We start from the raw sequence: 20729 nt of genomic DNA on the forward strand, positions 1-20729 counted from the left end.
TATTGTAGATAGCTTTCGTGTTTACCTTGCCCGAGTTTTGGAGTGCACAGTTGGAAACATTTGTTGGCGTCGCCTCATGTAGTTTCGTTTGCAATCATAAAACTATTTTGTTTAATTTGAAATTATATCCTCTATCTGGAGTCACCTTTGTTGACAAGCAAAGAGTATACTCTACTCGTATTTCTAATGCGGCCACATATCGTCTTGTATGACTTACGTTCGTTACGAATGAATGTATCAGCGGTGTAGGATATTGACCCACAGATAGCGGAGTGCTTGTTATTTGCTCACCTGTGTCCCGTGTTTAGGAAAACGCTGTAACCGTGGGACTGTTGCATATAATGTTTTTTTCCAAAATGGGTATTTTTGCAAATGCGGCGATTATGTGAGCAGCTATTTATGTTTAAATATCTTCGTAAATTCAGCACTGTTATATGTATACCACTGTAATGACCAACGCGTTGTGAGCATATTTAGCAGAAGTAACCTTTGGCGATATCTATTTGCAGAACACCAGACGAAGACAAATCGCCTGAGGTACAAGGTGTACTGTGGACATGCAATAGTCCCTTGTCATCCATAACCATCGGCAAATATACCGTGACATCCCTAAGTTTTGGAACGCACCACTGCCTTTTTCTTACCGATAATGGCGCAGTATTCGCCTTCGGGAAAAATAATTTTGGGCAGCTTGGCACTGGAAACACTGTTGAGTATTCAACAGTACCATACCATGTTACTGGAGTGAAACATACTGCAAAGGACATAGCGTGCGGACCAAACCACAGTGCAGCGCTGACAATTGATGGTTTTGTCTATATGTGGGGACTCAACAACCAAGGACAATGTGGGTTTCTTGAGGACAATGTTCTTAGCCCCAAAAAAGTTGAGGCCGAAGAAGAACTTGGCAAGTGCAAAGTTTGTGGTTCCATAGTTACTGCTGACGCACTTATGATCAGTATTTCATGTGGACCTTTTCATACACTGGCGTTAACAAATAACCATAAAGTGTTTGCTTGGGGCACAGGCCCCCAGCTTGGGCTCAATGCAGCTACGAAGAGTTTACCAAAGAGAATTGACTTCCTGAAAGAAAAAAAAGTTCTGTCAGTGGCATGCGGTGCAACACATAGTTTGGCTGTGACAGAAAACATCCCACCTGTCACTGACAACAATCCTATCACATGCAGTACTTGTGTGGTAAAATCGTCTACCTGCCCTCTTGGTTTGCCTTGCATGGTCTCAAAACCCATCTCTGCAGAAGATGAAACTGAAGCACTTCAAGTAACAGAGAAAATTGCAGGTGCTGGTGTAGTAGCTATCACAGGAAATCGGGGTTTGGTAGAAGGGTGTGACTCAACAACTTTGCAAGATTCGTCAAGTGCATATAAAGACCATTTACTCTATACTGGCATGCAAGTGCAAGACCTACCTTGTCGGAATAATGATGTCCACCATGACGGTAAAGCTCAGACGTTGCTAATTTCTGAACCACCTGTAAATGCCGATATCACAAATAATGCTGAGGAAACTGCTGCGTCTACTGAAATTAAGCAGCAAGAAATAGATGCCAGCAAGGCCGAGGAAGCTGCTCAGGATGAATTTGAAGGGATAGAACTGAGAAGAGGACAAGTTTCTATGCAGCGTTTGAGGTCAGCATCTGTGCCTTCAAAGCGGACTTCATCCATCCTCAACCCTGAACATGCTATGGAGTTCCTTGACAGACAGCTTGGTCACAAGCCACAATCTAAAACACGAAAGTCTCTGGCAGAGGACTCGGTCAGTGAACCTAGCAAAGAAATTTCTTCAAGTACTTCGTCGGTTGCTGTCAAAAACATGTTTTCTCGTGTCACTTCACTTTTTGTCGACCACTTAAATTTTGTCTCGTTCGCACCTCAGGTTAGCACAGCAGGATCTCGTAGTGGCTCTGCTGAATCATTTGAGTTGGTTGAGTCTGACCAAATTCCAGATACTTGCCATTCCAAAAAAACAGAAGGCCATTTAGAGCGGTATAAAAGCTCCCCACGATCTTCTGATGTCAGAGAACTGCAGCTGCCCAAGCAGAGCATGATCACTCAAGTTTGGAGCTGGGGCAAGGGATCCTATGGTCAACTTGGACATGGTGATGACCTTGACAGGTAACTCTTTTTTATTTATATATGTTTATTTACCACACATTAAGCTATAAATCTGGATACACAGTGCATTTACCAATGTCAAGCAAACAGTTTTGTATTTTTATGATTGTTACTGTGAGTGACTAGTGTTTCAGTACTGCAAAAGAAGCTTGGCAGTTGTTTGGCCCTGTTGACAACAAAAACTAAAATGTCTTTTATGTTATTGCTACTTTTCATAAAAATTTGCCCCTTGTCTAGATAAGGTACTTTATGTAGCAGTTTGTCTGTATGTATAATATCATCTACAGGAGGTTTGAAGTTTGACTTGTTCTTTGAAATGTACTTAATTATTGTACTTCATTACTTCATTATAATGAAGTCACTTTTGATGCAACTATACCTTTGTTATGCCTGATATTTGTTATAAGCATATATTTGTTACATGCTGATTATAGGCAGTAAAATTTTAAAAATTTACATTCTTATATCCAATAATTTGTTGTGTCAGTGTTGGCTATATTGACGTTTTGACTGTAGATGAAAAGTGCGATTCGCTGTATTCTGGGATCGTTGTCTCTGTCATATCATGAAGTGGTGCCCAGCACAAGTCAAACCATGCTTATTAACATATTTATTTCAAGGCTGAGTGGTTGTGCCATCTTGTGACAAGATGCTTCTAGTATTGTGGATCTCCAGTACACAGACACTTGCAGCTGATAATTCAAGCAGTGGCTGTTTGCTGGCCTGGCATGTATACCTTCTTAAAGAGGCTGTAAAGCTGAAGCTTCAAAAATCTGTCATCCACATTATTACAAGGGATTCTGCAGCAGTTGTGCAATGGATGGATGGATGGATGCGAAACTTTAATAAGGTCCTGAGGTACGCGACTCAGCACGCTGCGGGCCGCTCCCACGTTGGGACAGTCAGGCCTTGCCCGACCGCCGCATCGTGCGCCCTCTGGACAGCCCATAGTTGCACCCCGGCATCAGGGCTCTTGATAGCGGAGAGCCACTTGTCTTCATTGATTTCTTCTGTGCCTCGTAACGAGGGGCAACGCCAGAGCATATGATCTAGGCTAGCGATGTCATTGCAATGCCTGCAAGAACTAGTGGCATAGGTGTCGGGATAAATTTTGTGGAATAAAGCCGGACTGGGATATGAGCCTGTTTGCAGTAATCTGAGGGTCAATGCCTGCGCTCTATAGTTGTGCAATGAAAAATATTCTTTTCTTGATACCCCTGCTACCTTGTGGATTTCTGGAGAGCTCTGTTTACATCTTTACATCAAGTGTTGCATCTGATGCAATGCCTTATGACAAGCTTTCACTTCATAGTCATGCAACTACAAATAAAGCTTATCGTGACGTTGTATGTACTGCGTGGTTGAAGAGAGATGTGACCTTGACAATAGCATCTGTCTCAAAATTTTGCATAAATGCAGTATTATGCTCAGACAACCTACTGCAGTATGCCAAAAATTGGTAACTATTGAGAATAAAAAATGCACCCTCATGCAGTTATGGTAGGGCTGGAAACCAAAAATCTTGTGCAGATTTGGCTCTGTCTTGACAATGAGGGCCTCCACAACCACTGCAGTATATATGGAAGAATAGAGAACCTCTACAAATAGTATGTGCAGTTTATGTCAATGTTGTATTTTGATACAAAACAGCAAAAGTGGCTGCATAATCATAACTAGAGCTAAGAAGCAGTGTGCTGTATTTATTTGTGCTGATAAAGAATTCTTTCATTGTTAAACAGCACTAGAAAAACATGGCAGTGTTTTTACGAATTCTTCTTAAAACAGTGCACAAAAATAACTTCCAAGGCTGGAAAATGCTTTTTCTTCTATGTCATCACAAGTATATGTCATCACCATTCAAGGGTGCTTCTCTCAATTTGCAATATCTGTTTGGTTGCATATCATGTGTACACTCATTATCATATTGAAACCCCTGCAAGGTCAAAATGAATCAAATGTGAGGTCAAATGAATCTCTTCATCACCCAGGTGTAGCTTTGAGACAATGCATTTCTCTCTAAAATTTGAAAATTCATATCTCAAAACTGGTGTCGTACCGAGAATTTGTTCCAAGTGGATCCACCTTGTGAACTCCACAGCTAGAAATATTAAATTGCAATATGAGTCACAAGGTAATTAATTTTAACATTAATTAGTAATTTTGTTAATTAGACAATTTTGCATTTCACTTTTTTGTGCAAGTAGTGTCTGCCACTTCGAGTAGACCACCTCATGAACTAGAATTGAGCTCTGCCACTGGGAACCTTTAAAAAATTCTGAAAGTGTGCGCTGAAACAACCTGTATATTTTACCATGTAATTTTGTTTTCACGAATTGGTGTCCATGCTTTGCCTGTGTTGTTTTAAATATTTGTTGCTATAATTATACTTCATTTAATATCCCCCTCCTCCTTTTGTAATACCCTTGCAAGGGGGCCTTTGGGGTACTTTGACATAAATAATATATAAAAATAAATTGGGGGCAAAAGGTGAATGGATTAAAGCATCATACAGTGGCAATGGTAGATGTTAATCACGTGACCATGCAGCTCATTACTAGAGCTCACAAACCAAGGACATGAGGGAGTGTGATAGTTCAGTTGTCAGTTGCAGAAATCGTCTGCTAGTCACACATGTGCTGCACCATATTGTCAGCGTCTGAATCATGGTTGTCCCTATAGCCGCTGTCAAGTGAGGCCGATGTTTTCTGTGAGCTGGAATCTATTTCTGATCTATTACTTGAATTGCACACATGGAAAAACAATGGTGCTAAAAAAAAGCCTGTTGTGTTCACAAGTGTGAGCATCCCAATTGATAGTGACAGCACTCCTCGTGGAATGTCACAGTGAGCTAGGAGCCACATAATTCTTCTAGTTGATCTGAATATCACAAGGTGCTACTGTTTGAAGTCAGCCACACACATGGTCTTGAAACTTGGTGTTGAAATACAGTTGTTGCCAGAGTTGCCTATTTATACAGAAAAATTGGACAACACAAACTTCTCAAGCTGAAATTTTGTGTCAGTGCACCTTTAAGTAAAGTGATAATTCACTGGAGGGAATTCATTGCTGAAGAGATATTACTGCACCTGTTTAAAGAATAAACTAGTTCAAACATTATGATATTGTTACTCTAAACTTTGATTTTGTAACTGAATTGTACGATTTTGGAAACAATGTCACATAAAATGTTTTCCTTTCTATGTAGATATGAAATCATCCTCAGAGCAATGTGTACATGCGTGCACACACACACTTTTTAAATAAAGCCTCTGGCAGATAGCATAATTCTACTCCTTGAGTTGGATTATTTAGGGGGGGGGGGGGAATTCACGAGAAATTGAAACATATATTCAGCTAATTAATTCCTTAATTAGTTACTTTACAGCACATATTGCCATATACGAATTGTAGCCAGGCAACTTGCAATGAATTTTCAGGATGACACTAGTTTCAAGATATTCATTGCCAAAGTGTGCAACGAAATACATGGGCGTTCTAGTCACTTTTGTGTTTCAATGTATATATGAGCATGTTGTTAAAAAGGTAATTAAAACAAGAGTGCATTTTTACTGTGAGTTTGATGGTGCATATCTCGAAACCTGTGCCATCCTCAAAATTTGTTCCTTGCAAACTCACCAGCTGTAATTAGTAAATTGCAGTATGTATTGTAAAGTAATTAATGAAGTTTTCTGTGAATTTTTGTCAATTAGTTGATTATGTGTTTCAACTTCTCATGCAAATGATGTCCGTATCTTTGAGTTATCGAGCTCAAATTGGATCTCATTCCCTAATTGTATCTCAAGTTTTTTAACCAATCGCTACGAATTTGTTTCCGTAAATGATCACTTTTCCGCTTTAGCACAAGTTAAATCTGGCGTTCCTCAGGGATCCGTACTTGGCCCAATCTTATTCTTAATTTACATTAATGACATCAGTAACAACCTGACCTCAACAGTTCGATTGTTTGCAGATGACTGCGTTCTTTACAGACAAATTATCACCTCTGAAGACACTAATATTTTACAGGCCGACCTAAACAAAATTTCACTTTGGTGCGAGCAATGGCAAATGGAAATTAATGTTTCTAAAACAAAAACAATGACATTTACCAGAGCCAGTAACGTTCACTTAAGTTGATATTTTATGAACAGCATATGCATAGAGAATGTGTCTACATTAAAATATTTGGGAGTCCATTTAACTTCTAACCTTACATGGAATGATCAGATTGATGAAATAATTTCGAAAGCAAATAAAACACTTGGATTCATTAGGCAAAATTTGTATTTAGCAAATCAGTCAACTAAATTATTAGCTTACACAGCTCTAGTTCGCTCAAAGATTGAATACGCTTCCATAATATGGAATCCAAATCAGACTTACCTAATAAACAAGCTGGAATCTTTACAAAATAAAGCAGCATGCTTCATCACTAAAACATACTCTAGAACATCCAGCATCACGGCTATCAAAGAGTCCCTCCAATTACCGTCTCTAGAAACACGACGACTGTTAGCACTGCTTTCCCACTTCCACAGATTGTATCATACCCCGTCATCCTTTACAGCATCCCATATCAAACCCCCACAAAAAATTTTCCCTCGCCTCGACCATCCCTTCAAAGTGCATCCCATGTTTGTGGTACAAATCTCCTGCGACAATCACCGCTCTTTCTAGCTATTCATCACTGGAACAAGCTGCCAAAAGAAATTGCTTCTATACGTGATCATGACTCATTTGTAAGTAATTTGAAGCACAGTTTTACGCATGTTGGGTCAAAGCAGAATTTTATGCCTTTGACGCATTGTAAGTGTATCTACATGCGTTGTATGGAGTGTTGTTGTTATTGTTTTTTTTCATCATCATGTATGCAATTCTCTTTCCTTTTTTTTCTTTTTATATTTTCTTGTTGTATTCGGTGATCTTTACCACGCTGTTCTATATTGCCTTTCCCCCCCTAATTGTGTTTGAAATATCCTGTTGTTAACCCCCCCTATGTAATGCTCATAAGGGCCTTTAGGGTATCTGTTCCCTGTTTATGGCTGTGTTCGAAACTTCTTTAGTTTGGGGTGATGAGAAATAGCGCCATTCCTTACTTGCTCTCTTCATTTCTGGTTGGTGATAGTGAACCCATGTTTCATCTCTGGTGACAGTTCTTACAAGGAAGGCATCCCCTTCTTGTTCAGTGTGCCACAGAAGTTGTTCACAGGCATCAACACGTTGCTGTTTAAATTCAGGAGTCAGCTGCTGGGGCACTGACCCTGCAAACACTTTGAAAAATCCAAGCACATCTTGCAAATTGGGGTATGCTGAACCATGACTGATGTTTACACTTGCTGAAATGTTATCCAGTGTCACTCAGCGGTTTTCCGTCACGATGGCTTCAATGGCTGCAATGTTTTCGGGACTCACAGTGGGGTGTGCCTAACCCAGACGAGGAGCATCGGCCACGGATAATGTACCGTTTGCTAATTTGTGGCTCCATTCATGGACTTCCTGCTGTGATACACGTGCATCACTATACTGGGCTTTCGTTCTGCACTGAATTTTGATGGGCTTCATGCCTTCACTATGCATAAACCGAATAACAGAACGCTGTTTCTCCCTGGTGCATTTTGCTAGTGGGGTAGCCATTTTTATACTGTTTCTATGCCAGTGTTTCTTCACCTGTGCAATGCTGCCACCTTGTGAACATCCAGCGCTTTGTTAGGAACATGTCTGCCAATGTGCAGGCTACTGGCACCATCTCTCGCTTTTTTCGTACACATTTGCGGTTTTCATTTGACTGACCCTCATATAAATTTATTATCATAATAGAGCTCAATGTTTAAAAAGAATGATCATATTTGTTAATATTTTACGTTTTAAATTTAATTAGCTTGTTAGAACTTCATGTCGATGATGCTGTAAATATTTTGGGATGTCCTAGCATTTGTTTTCAAACCTGTATGCACTTTCTAAAACAAGTTGATCATTAAAGAAAAGGACCAAGCTGCAGCTTTCTAGTGGTATAGGTTTTGATTTATGGTGTTTTGCTCACTTTTATTTGCCTTATTTTTTACTTGGTTTGTTCAGTATAGCTAAGCTGAAACAAGCAACCTGCACCAAGCCAGTGTTGTTTACTTATCTAAACTGGTGCAGTTACTGCCCACTGTACTGTCATATCAACTAATTGGATGCATTTTACCTTATGACTATTTGTGTCATTGTTCACTAAAATGTAGTGCCTGTGACTTGTGGGGTTGCCAGAGCATTTAGAGATGGTCTCTGAGTGCACCTTCACATTCTTCAGAATGCAGCCCTGCCTGATGAAGCACCTGAATGACTCTGGCGTGTTGAAAGTGAGCGCTGGCCATGGTCACTCCCTGGCTCTCACCTGCAGCTTCAGCGTGTTCAGTTGGGGCTTGAATGATGTTTCACAGCTTGGTCACAATCCTGCTGCCAAATGCATTTCCACTCCTAAGCTGGTTGCTGTAAGTTTTGAATAACCACTGTAGACCATTGTTTCCTGCATGCAGATGCTTGTATGCCTGCATGTGCCTGATTGGTACTGCATCCTTGTGAACAAATCATAATGAAGAAATTACTATGTTCACAGGGTACATTTTCTGGTTCCAAATAGTCTAAAAAATGTATTTTCAGCTCTATTATATTCAGTTTAACTCTTTGATGGACAGCAAGTCATATTGGTCTCTCTTTTCACGGCAAATTCACTGCACAGCAATGGTGAAATTTAACAACTACCACAATTGAACTTTGCTGTGCAGCTATATTTCTGGACTTTGTTAGAATATTGTTTTTCTTTCATTTTTTTTATATTAATTTTCATATTCATCAACAAGGCTGCACAGTTACAGCAATTGTTTACTTCCTCTTCTTTGTACACTATGTTTTGTTGTTTATTTCAGCTTTCTTCAAGTCACCAAAATGATAAATGGTGACTCTTTTCAGCAAAATTTCTTTCTTGTACCAGAAAGACACAGGAACAGCCCAAGCCAATTTCCCCCCATATTTGTTTACTGAAAATACTTGATGTGTTTCCATGACAGCTGTGTGTTAATATGACTTTAGTGGGGTTAGGCATTTGAATTTGTCATATCCACATTTACCAATAATGAATTATCCATTAGCCTCATGCACACATCATAGCATCAGATATGAGAAGCGTAGCCTTTGAGGTTTTCCATGGAGCATCTGTTTTCAGAGAACTTTTGTGGTAATGGGCAGCTATAAAAGAAGTTGCTAGTATAAAGGGTGCTTACTGAACAAAACAAAACATGTAAACATGCATATGCACCTTGTATAGTGTACTGTCATGCTCATTATGAGCTACAATGTGAAAACACATGGCAAAGCACTTGCACTTTGTAGCTCATACTGAGCGCAATAGTAATAGTGTACATAGGCTGCTTCCGATTACATTACAGGTATCCATTAGGTGGTAGAAGTAAGCAACATGGTCATGTAATGCTCCCCTTGATGAAAATGTGGTTTATGAGCAGGGGAACATGCATGTCTCACTTTTTTCGTGCATACAAAATGCTTGTCAGCTTTCAGATCAAAGTTTTTGTAAATGCCTCATCAAGAATGTACTTGTAATGCCATAGACACAAGAACAATACAATCTTTTGTTGTGTCCATCTAAGGGTTAGGACAGCTAATATGGTTAAACATTCCTAAGCTTCTTGTGAACAATGTTATTTGCGCACTACTTGGAGCGAGGACTAGGGAACGTCAGACACAAATGCAAACTTTCAACTGGTTTTAATGGTAGGAAGTCAAGTGGTTTATATACACACGTGAATGTGATCTAATATGAAATACGTAATAAAATATGCATGTGCAGTCAACAGGACAGACTTGCACGCGTGCATTTGCAATAGTGAGATAAATTCTAATTAATACTTGTGATACCCAAGGCAGACATGCCGCTGGCCTACACATCTATCGCTCCGCTTTCGCAAAATCTGACCCCATTAGGATAACTAAGTTCTTTTTGTGATAGTCCCAATGAAGCCACACTGACAGTTTTTCCCAAGGTGATTTTCCCCCCCCCTTCAGTTATCTCACGTGTTGTCTGATTGTTGTGCTTAGCTACAACCTTGCAGTCACTGAACAGGGACTTGCAAACGCAATCCTGACAGTGTAAACCCAGATGCCCTTGCACCATCCTGTATACATTATTGTTATGTGCCCGAAGCCTATCATTCAGGCATCTGCCGATTTGGCCAATGTATTTTTTCCTGCAGTAAAGCGGGATCTCGTACGCCACATTTTCTGCACAATCTACATACCGGTCCCTGTGGTTCTTTGTACATGTCACCTTGCTTGTACTGCTTTCCCCTTTTTCTTTAAATAGTGACGCTAACTTGTGGGGTGCTGTAGAAACCAGTTTTACCCCAACACGGCCTCCAATCTTTTTTAGACGATGTGAGACGTTATGAAAGTATGATATTACAGCCATCCCTTGAGCCTGACTCATCTCGGTCTCAGATTGCCTCGGTTCGGTACGTCCCCCAAACTGCCTGATAGCTCACAACAAAGGCTCCGCAACGGATACGACATCCCCTGGATATCCTGTCTGCTGGAGTCGTCCAACCTGGGGCTGAAAGTTACTTTCCGCTACGGGGTGGCAAGACTTCTGCAGGGCATTCTTTAAGCATGTACTTTCTACCCCCCTTTTCACCAGCTTCGAATGGCTCGAATAATAGGGCAGCAGAGGCTGATTTGCTTGTGGCTCGTATTTCCAACAAACGTGTGATTCTGAGAAGGATAGCTTTAAGTCCAGGAACCAGATAGATCCATCTTCAGTTAATTCGTTTGTTAGCATCAAAGGACTCTGGTCTGATCTAAAGCTCCCCAGCACCTCAGCTACATCACTTGAACTGTGAGTTCCCTGAGTCCTTTCGTTTCCCGAGTCCTTTCCAGGGGATGTCATTTTATCTGTTGCGGAGTCTTTGTTGCGAGCTACCAGGGGGTCTGGGGGACATACTGAACCAGACGATCTGAGACCGAGATGAGTGGGCTCGAGGAACAGCTGTAGTACCGTACTTTCATAACGTCTCACATTGTCTAAAAAAGATTGGAGGCTGTGTTGGGGTAAAAGTGGTTTTTACAGCGTCGCACAATTTAGTGTCACTGTGTAAAGAAAAGAAGGAAAGCAGTACAAGCAAGGCGACATGTACAAAGAACCACAGAAACCGGTACATAGATTGTGCAGAAAATGTGGTGTACGAGATCCTGCTTTACTGCAGGAAAAAGTGCATTGGTCAAACGGGCAGATGCCTGAATGATAGGCTTCGGGAACATGACAATAATGTACACAGGACGGTGCAAGGGCACCTGGATTTACACTGTCGGGATGGTGGTTGCAAGTCGTTCAGTGACTGCAAGGTTGAAGCTAAGCACAACAATCAGACATGTGAGATAATCAAAGGGAGAAAAAAAAATTCAGCGCCTTGGGAAAAACTGTCAGCATGGCTTCATTGGGACTATCACAAAAAGAACTTAGTTATCTTAATGGGGTTGGATTTTGCAAAAGTGGAGCAGTAGATGTGTAGGCCAGCGACATGTCTGCATTGGGTATCACAAGTATTATTTAGAATTTATCTTGCTTGGGTGGCGGCAGCGAGCCATGGCTACCTGGACTGAGGAGGCCACCCACCTTAGGGCTCAAGAAGCCTTGTCTAGCAATAAAGTTTATTTCTCTCACTATCTTGCTATTGCAAACGCACATGTGCAAGTCTGTCTTGTTGATTGCACATGCATATTTTATTATGTATTTCTTGTTCGGTCACATTCATGTGTATATATAAACCACTTGACTTCCTACCATTAAAACCAGTTGAAAGTTTGTGCTTGTGTCTGACGTTCCCCATTCCTCGTTCCAAGTGGTGCGGAAATAAAATTGATCATGAATTGTAACCAACTAGCCCAAACCGGTACCCTTAAGAAGTTGGTGTTGCAAAAAAAAAAAAGAAAAATTATTAATTTCTTTATAGTTTTGTTTCCAATTGGAAAATATATCTAACCAAGGGTTATTTGGGATAAATTGTGCTGCTTGCTTTCAAGGAAAATTTACCATAGTAAATTCAAATGAAATGGCAAGCTTCATGCTTTCTGACATTAACTTTATCATTTGTCCCTGAATCATCTGTTTTGTTTAGGAAGTGTGCTTGAATGCACAGCAGTGTGTAAATATAAGTTTTGTCCCCAAAGTCTCTGTCTCATATTAATTTTTTTTTTTTTTTGTAGAAACACCTATGGTAAAAAAATGCAACATGTCAGCAAGTGCCAAGCTCCTTGACCTACTGTTTGTGATTGAAATTCTTGCGTTAAATGAAATCATGGTTTTTACTAGTGCTCACAGCTAAATAAATTGAGATAAAATATAACACATAAAGGAGCACTACTAATGCCAGTATATATGGCTCTTTGAAGTTATCAGAATAGTATTGCGTTACAACATATCAAGTTCTACACCCAGTTTTTGATTGAGTGCGTGTAATGGATCTGCAGTGAAAATGAAAAAAAAAAAACTTGGAAATTCACTATATGCAGATTAGCCCATAACTTGGCAGCTTAACTTGGGAGTAAGTGGTTGGAATAAATGAACTAACATAATTTTTCAATGCTGTCTCCCACATATTTTGTCCAGCATTGCCTGATGTTTCCATTTTTCCTTCCCTGGGAAGGAAAAATGGAAATTTGGCTGGTAAAAAAAAAGGAACAGGTCATATGATGTATTGCATAAATAAATAAATATCATAATCGGGCGAAGGGTCAACAAAATGTTTTTTTAATATTGACACGGCAACTATCATGAGTGTGTGCCTAGTGAACTGGTATAGTTGGGCAACCTTGTACTATTTAAATATTGTGGAATGAACAGGGAATTTTCACCTTAAATGCTCTCAGACAAAAAATTTGTGATGTTATGGTTAGACCAATTAGACACCATGCCAAAATAAAGTTTCCACGAAACTCAGGAAACTGGCAGCTTGGTTGGCCTCTCTTCATATTAGAATGTGCTGAGATGTGGTTAGAATACTGTTAAGGATTCAAATGTAGAAAAGAAACAGAAAAGACAATAGGTGCCTTTTCTATGTCCACATCCTTCGCGTTGTTCTGTTTCAATGTCGGTAAACTGGCCAATGTTATCACTTCTATACATAAGATACATGATTAACTTGTATGCCTGTCACTAATAATTATGACTCACTGCTAGTAATTATTCCAAATAAGTTGGCAGACACAGAACATTGATGCTTTAGAAACAACTATTTCGCCTTTCCCAGAAATTTCATTCAAATCATGGAAAGCCTGCAAAAATTAAGGGTCATGGAAATGCCACTTTCCTAGACACCTTTCTTAACGAACAGTGCAATTCACTAGTTTCTTAAGATTCAATGAACATAGTTTATGATGGAAAACCTGTTGGAGATGATTGCAGCCATTGTACCACAGCTTCCATTCTTTCTGGCTTTGAGGAACCCCACCTGTGCCTTCCCAGAGTGATGCAGTACCCTCTCCCCCTTCTACTTCTTTTTCTCACCGCTGTGCTTATTCGTGGCCTTGCAATGATTCTTTCGATGATTGTTGTGATGAATCAATTTAGCGACTGAAAAAATAGAACAAAAGAAATCCACAAATTATCGAATCATTTAAACAGGGCATATGTATGGTTCAGTGTCACTTACGCCTTAGGTTGTTTGTTGTTTTGTTTTACAATCGTCGTACTTACATTTGTAGGCTGCTTGAAGAGATATCTTTTGTAAAGTTAAGATTAAGTGAATATAATCCTACATGCCTTTATAACCATCTTCTTGGCTACCATGTTGTGCGTGAGCATGTTCAAATGATTTCACCAGAAATTGAGGCATCAGTTACACGAACTGAGTGTTCAGACTCAATGCCACTTGAGTAAGACAAGAATAAACAAATCAACACCATGGGAGCTTAAAGTCTTCAATATTTACGGATCAGTGCGCTATCTTTGACCTCAAAGCCCGTCATCTTTGACTGGGGAACTCACAATAGTAAAATAACACCCTAAATTAATTTTCTTCCCCTTATTTCTCTGCGCTTCGTAATGCAGCATGCACCAGCAAAACGGCAACCGCTCTATTTACCGCATAGCAGAGTCCTAATGCAAAGAAAGTGTGGGATGCACGAAATTTTGCTTATTTATTTTGTTATTGCGTACAAATATTGTAAGTTATTCGCACTGTAGAGTCGTCTTTGATGCACATACCCATCGCAGTGGTAACACTAAAAGCCCACACCTCTCCCACGTGGGAGGGTGTTAAAATCAAGGTGGTGGTTCCGCATTTTTTTTCTTGGCAAAGCACATACAGACACAGTGTGGAATTAAAACAGCCTGCATATATAAAAACTACTCCGTGACAACATCAGGGTGCCTTTACCGTAGATGCGCCCTGTATATCCTTACGCTATGCTGATGGCCCTTGTCATACATAGACGAGTTGACACAGCGTTAGATTCAAAAGTTTCCTTCAGCTTGCAGGACATAAAAGCCCATTCTTGTCCAGTGTAGATATTGTGACCCTGCGAATAGCATAGCAATTAGTCTTGAATGCCGATGTCATGATGGGCTTTCTCAAGAAATCTACCAAACTGTGACTGTGGTGGTTTAATTGTTAAATTCGAACTCTAGTGTTAAAAATCCACTGAAGGAAAGATGAGATTGGACTCATTCTGGCTGCTCGCGGAAACCACTTTGGGAACCACTTCTCTATAACATAGTTTTGTCATGCTGTGAACGAGCAGCATTTATGGATGGATGAGCAGCACACATGCCTGATCACTAAAAATTATGGCTGTCACTTTGCCAGTTGTCAGGACAAGCCCATTCTTCATTGGCAGTAGGTTGGAAGGGCATCTCTATTACTCTGACCGGGCTTTTCTCTTTAGTTTGAATGTGAGGAACCAGGTGTCAACAGTCACATGCCAGGCAGGAAACGACCTTACTGGGTTTGCTCCTAAAGGACTGGTCTTGCTGCACATGATGTATTTTTTTATAATGTATGAGTGACCTTCAGACCAATCTTGTTTAAGTTTTTTGTGCGAAGATAGTCTGAGCATTGTTTTCACTATGGCAGACAACCTCAGCAACTATCTGGGTGGTAACATGTCAACACGTTATCATGTGCACTGTGGATATATTATTGCATAGCTGCCTTTGGCAGGCTCATCAGAATGGAGGTCATCTTGGAGGCTTTCCATTTCTTGCTCAAACATAGCAGCTCACTTTGTCATGGAAAATGAACAGCACAAAGGTGGGACAGCAGCTTAAAGACTGTGTAAGCTGTTATCCCGTGGTCTCAGTGTTCTTCGCCATGATAAGTCAAACAGCTAGCTCGCACATATGCCTTGCTGCAGTTGACTTCTTCGTGCTTCAGAATGGGGCATGCTGTCCTAATGCTGCCTTTCTGCCTGAGGGATGACTATTGGCTGTAGGCCTTTCTAAGACAAGTATTTGATAACTTGATACGCTTACATTTCTCCATTTTAATTAACTGTAGTGCACGCATGTGCTGTTTTCGGCGGCAGTCAAGTATAAGAGCATGTGCATCCTGTGAAAAAGAATATGTGCCTGTGCATGTGAGTCTTTTGGGTAGGTTTAAGTACTAATGGTATATTTTTTGTGTGTGTGTGCGTGTGTGTGTGTGAAGTAATGGCTCAATATTTGAACTCTTGAAAACGAAATTGCAGATGAACTGCTTAAGTCTGTTGGTGCATGACATGGTCTGGATTCTTTTCTCTTCTTTGGTCTTGTAGCTAAATGTAGAAAAATATGTGCATACAGCTTTCCTTTCGCTTTTTCTTTGAGATTCATTGAGCATAATTGAAAGAATCTCTTTAAAGCTCATACATAATGAAGTTTCATCACAGAATTCCATCAAGCTTCGGTTTTGTTTGTCAGCTAGCTAGGTCAAAGGCTATGGTCAGAGAGTGCTGATGTCTGTCAATGTTGATGCAAGTGGACGGAGAGAATCTTGTCAGACAAAGATAAATCGATATTCTCATAGTAGTGGGCTTGGATACAGCTGCAGATCTTGCTTAGGACCAGCAGCAACTTTAAAATTCAACTTACCTGCAATAAGAAACTAAGGTATTACGAATATTCAAACTTTATTATTGGATTAATATGTTTCTCTGTTTCATCTGTATCTATACTTGTATTGATTCAACTACAGAAATGAAACAAGCGTAACTTTATTTACTTAGATATTTGGTGCAAGTAAACCTGGTATCACCATTTCACTTCAGTATGCTTCAAAGTGTTGAGCTGTCACTTATAATTGAGCATTAGTACTAACTTGTGTTATAAATAGTTTCGTAGAAGTTGCAAGACTGCAGGTGCATTGCTGAATTAATCACCTTCTAAAGACAGTAGGCTATCTTATTACCTGTATCATACATATTATTTTTTCTTACCTCTTAAGAGAAACTAGGTCTATCTGTCTGCAGTAGATTTGAAGTTTGTCCTTACACTTGCTTGGATACTCTTCAGAGTATAACTTTAGCATGTGCTTGACATCTTCAGCTATGGCAGTCTGCATACAAAACTAGAAGCGTAAGAACATTTAGTTTCACCTGTCTTGCTGAACACCGTGAGTCTAAGCAAGAGACTGCAATGCACCTGTGGTGGTGGTTTAGTAGCTAAGGTGTTGCGCTGCTAAGCGCGAGGTCACGGGATCAAATCTCAGCCACCGCAGCCGCATTTCGATGAGTGTGAAATGCCGGGGTCCCCCACTATGGCATGCCTCGTAATCAAATTGTGGTTTTGGTTCATAAAATTCCAGAATTCAATTCAAGACTGCAATGCATACTGATCTTTTGCCATTTCTGGCAAGTGTTTTGGTCTCGGTAAGCTTAAAGTCTCCTGTGTCGTCATTATTTTTTACATAATTTGTCGTACCTTAAGAAGCTTTTTATGACAAAAACTGTAGTCTGTAGCTTCAAGCATAGCTCAGGCTGTTTAACTGTGTGACTTCGTTTTATGTGAACTCTAATTCTGTGTAACAAGTTGTCAGTCTTTTTAGGTATCTTTTTATGGCTAATGCCAATATGGCTGGGCAGGCACATTCAATAAATTTTAGGTGGCTGAAAAGCAAAAAGCTTTTTGGTTTACGAACATGTCATTTGCAACTTTGTAAAAGTATCATGAGATTATGAGGACAGTGTATATGTTGCATTGAAGAAATAATTGGTCATTGCTCTCTATTTTTTAGATGCCCAGAAATGACCTGGTTTTTGACATTGCAGCTGGTCAAAGCCACTCTTTATTTTTGGCTGATTGTGGTGGGTCTTATCCTGTGATGTACAGTTGTGGACAACATCAGTAAGTTTAATAAAGCATTCTTTTCGACAAACAGTGAACTGAAAGAAAATATGTATGAGTTTTAAGTTTATAAGAAATATTACCAAAACGACCTGTTTTTTTGTTTTGTAATGAGTGAGTTCATAATCAGTCACTGTAACTTTACTACCTTTTTTGTTTCGAGTGCTTTTTTATTATTATGGGTCTTTTGTCTTACACAATTAGGCAGTAGGGAACATTAAAAATGAGACATTCTAAAGCCCATACCAAACATACGCTTGCCGATGTGCACAAGCTTGTGTCTGCACGCCCATGTATGCACAGGTGGTGCAGTACAGCTTTTGCACATCGATACTCTGTACAAGTGTAGAGATCAGCTCCTCTCTTATGTCAGCGCCCAGGCTGCCTCATGTCAGCACATCTGCTTACAAGCTACGGTGTGGTACAATTGATTCTCGGTAAGGCTGATTTATGCCATGTGAGAAATGGCTTTTTCTTTCCTTTCTGCACCTATTTAACAACTCTAAAAACAAAACAGTTACATTTAACATACTTTGAACACAGTCAATAACAAAGTAAGAAACATTGTTTGCCAAAGTGTCTATGAGTGTCACAGTGGAAGAATATAAGGGAGCAAAGTGAGCACGCGCTGGCGCACATCTCTTGTGGATGCAGGCTATTATTCCTTGTGAGGTGTGGCAGGCACATGGCGTGTAGATGCAAGCTTGCATGCGTTGGCAAGCATGAAGTTTATCTGGCCGCAGTGAATATTTACCACTTTGTTAGTAAAAAAAGTGGAAGAAAAACCAAGCTTTTTGCTGACGGGAGCTGAACCCACAACCTCCGCACGGTGCATGCAATGCTCTGCCAATTGAGTGGTAGTGATGGCCGTCCCACTGTCCACTTTCTTTGTTGATAGAATGCTGCATCTGTCATGCAGAGCTTGTGGGTTTGGCACCCTGTGGCAACAACATAGTCTTCCACTTGCCTTCTCCTTTATTAGGAAAATTTATTTTACCACAAATTTAACCCTCATCTATATTAATTATCCAGTTCACTAGAAAGAAACTGTTAATTCCCTGTAAGCCTTTCTTGACTTAATTGTCTGTTGAACTCAAAAAAGCAGTGTGTGATATATAGAGGGAGTTTTTGTAAGCCTAGAGACTACAGAAGTTCCTTTTTTTTTAATTCAAAGCATTCTTTCTCTCATGCCAGGCACATTGTTGTAGGTAGGTTCCGGTCTTGCCTCATTTGGTTACTCTTTAATAAACAAAATTGTTGGTCTAATGATGAGGTTCGAACCAGGGTCCCCCAGTGCTGTAGCCTGATGCTCTACCCATTAGGCCGCAGATGCATGCATGGCACAAGTTAATAGCAACCTTATCATTCTCTTTCCCTGCTAGCTAATGCTTTGAGGCAGTTGGTGCATGTATCATGTGGCATTGCAACAATTTAATTGTAAAAGCAAGAGTGTGCTATTGTCGCCACCTTTCCCTTGTGGCAGCTAATGCTTTGAGATGCTATGTAACATTGTACTGCCTTCAGGATTGACCAAGTTTATCCACTACACTACGTGAGATTGAGCGGCTTAGTAGAGCACTTACCAGCGTTTGTACGCCTCCTTTACATCCTTGAAAACCCTTGAATATGAAAAAACTGATTCAAGCGCCCTTAATACTCCTTGAAGTCCTTGAAAACTGGGGTTGGGGGTGACATTTGAATATTCAAATTAACTAACACCTCATAGGGGCTGTGCCATGGACATGTCTCTAGGGAAACAATCCTACATATTTTGTTTTGAAAGTGTCGCTAAATGATTGCAATGTGGTGTTTCCACAGCCACTTAGGGGCTTGTTTAAATCACTGTTGCCATCATGGAGCTAGATAAAGCAAGATCAAGCGTCTAAGCTTTGCCACCATTTTGGCATTTCGCTAGTTGGTTTGCATCACAGTCTTCGTAGCTCTATTCAAACCCTAGGCTCTTGATATGCTTTGCGGAAAGCAAGTTTCAGGTACATGGCTTTAGCACGACAAGTATCCTAATTTGGCTGAAGTCAGACACTACTAACCGTCGTGCCGAAAGCAGTTCACATCAGCACATTGGGAAAGTCAACTTAGAAAAGTGACGTGAAGAGATTGATGCAAGTGTCCAACCCAGTAGCTGTATAGCTGCAATTTCTTGCAGCTAAAAAAAGGGAGATTTCACTATTTTCAATTCATGTGTATGAATAAAGTTTGTTTCCCCCTCCTTGAAATTTGGCCATCAGCATCCTTGAAATCTTTGAATTGTCCTTGAATTTTGAGTCAAACAAGCTGTACAAACTAAGAGTTATGCTGAAACACTATTCTAGAAATTTTGGTATTTCCTTAAATAACTTTGCTTATTATCAGAAAAGTTTGTAACTGTAGGTTCAGCAGTTATTTGTGAATAAACCCCTAATATGTAGAGAATTTCTTTAGCTGTGAATGTTTGTAATTTTCGAGCCCCATTTGAAAAACTTGCCCAAATGCCTTCCCATTACTGGTAACTCAAGAACTCCAAAAACATGTTGCAACATTTTGTTTTACGTTGGTAAATAACCTTATATTTCGACCTATGTATTATTCATGTGATTCCAGAAAAACTGTATATGAAATTTAAAATATCTTTAGACATCCAATGTTTGATCTTAGTTTAGATGAAAGATGTAAAAGATATATTTTTTTCATTAACACATGGATAACTAGCAGCCGACTAGTTATCCACATGTTGATAAAAATTATGTGATATAAGCTTTCAAATTTGCTAATCTCAACAAAGCAGCTTTTCACTTTCAGTGACACAATTTTTTTACAGAAAAGCCTTGTTGTATTTCACAAAACCAAGTTGTATTTGTTTCATCAGACACTTTATCTCGTATAAAAACTTCGTTAAAGACAAAAGATGGCCATCAAACCATGCGGTTCATCCTTATGTTAACATACCCTGCTACAGCTTAGACTACTTATAACGTTAGCACTTATAATGCAGTGCTGGCTTTAATGTAGCCTTTTCTGACTCCTGTTTATCCTCCGATAGAACTCCATGTATACGTATAGCGCTTATAGCGCACTCACGTGATACGAAATACTGGTCATGATGCATTTTCCACCATGAAATCCCACACACAAGCGCGGTAGCAAGCGCACTTCTCAACGAGGTGCACCAGCCGATGGGAGGGGAGAGTGATGAGGATAATGCGGAGGAGGAGGAGACAGCAGTGCGATGG

At 40.0% G+C, this 20729-nt stretch overlaps 1 protein-coding gene across 2 annotated transcripts in view; it reads left to right on the forward strand.

Annotated features, from left to right (window-relative positions):
• Window positions 1-20729, forward strand: part of Als2 (Amyotrophic lateral sclerosis 2) — a 100480-nt gene that overhangs the window by 376 nt on the left and 79375 nt on the right. For both annotated transcript variants that reach the window (XM_070531025.1, XM_070531026.1), the window contains exons 2-4: window positions 510-2135; window positions 8428-8608; window positions 17393-17502. In XM_070531025.1, the coding sequence (XP_070387126.1) occupies window positions 510-2135; window positions 8428-8608; window positions 17393-17502 (1917 nt within the window). The remainder of the gene's footprint in view (window positions 1-509; window positions 2136-8427; window positions 8609-17392; window positions 17503-20729) is intronic.

Source organism: Dermacentor albipictus, chromosome 1 (assembly GCF_038994185.2).
Source record: "Dermacentor albipictus isolate Rhodes 1998 colony chromosome 1, USDA_Dalb.pri_finalv2, whole genome shotgun sequence".
NCBI lineage: Eukaryota > Metazoa > Arthropoda > Arachnida > Ixodida > Ixodidae > Dermacentor > Dermacentor albipictus.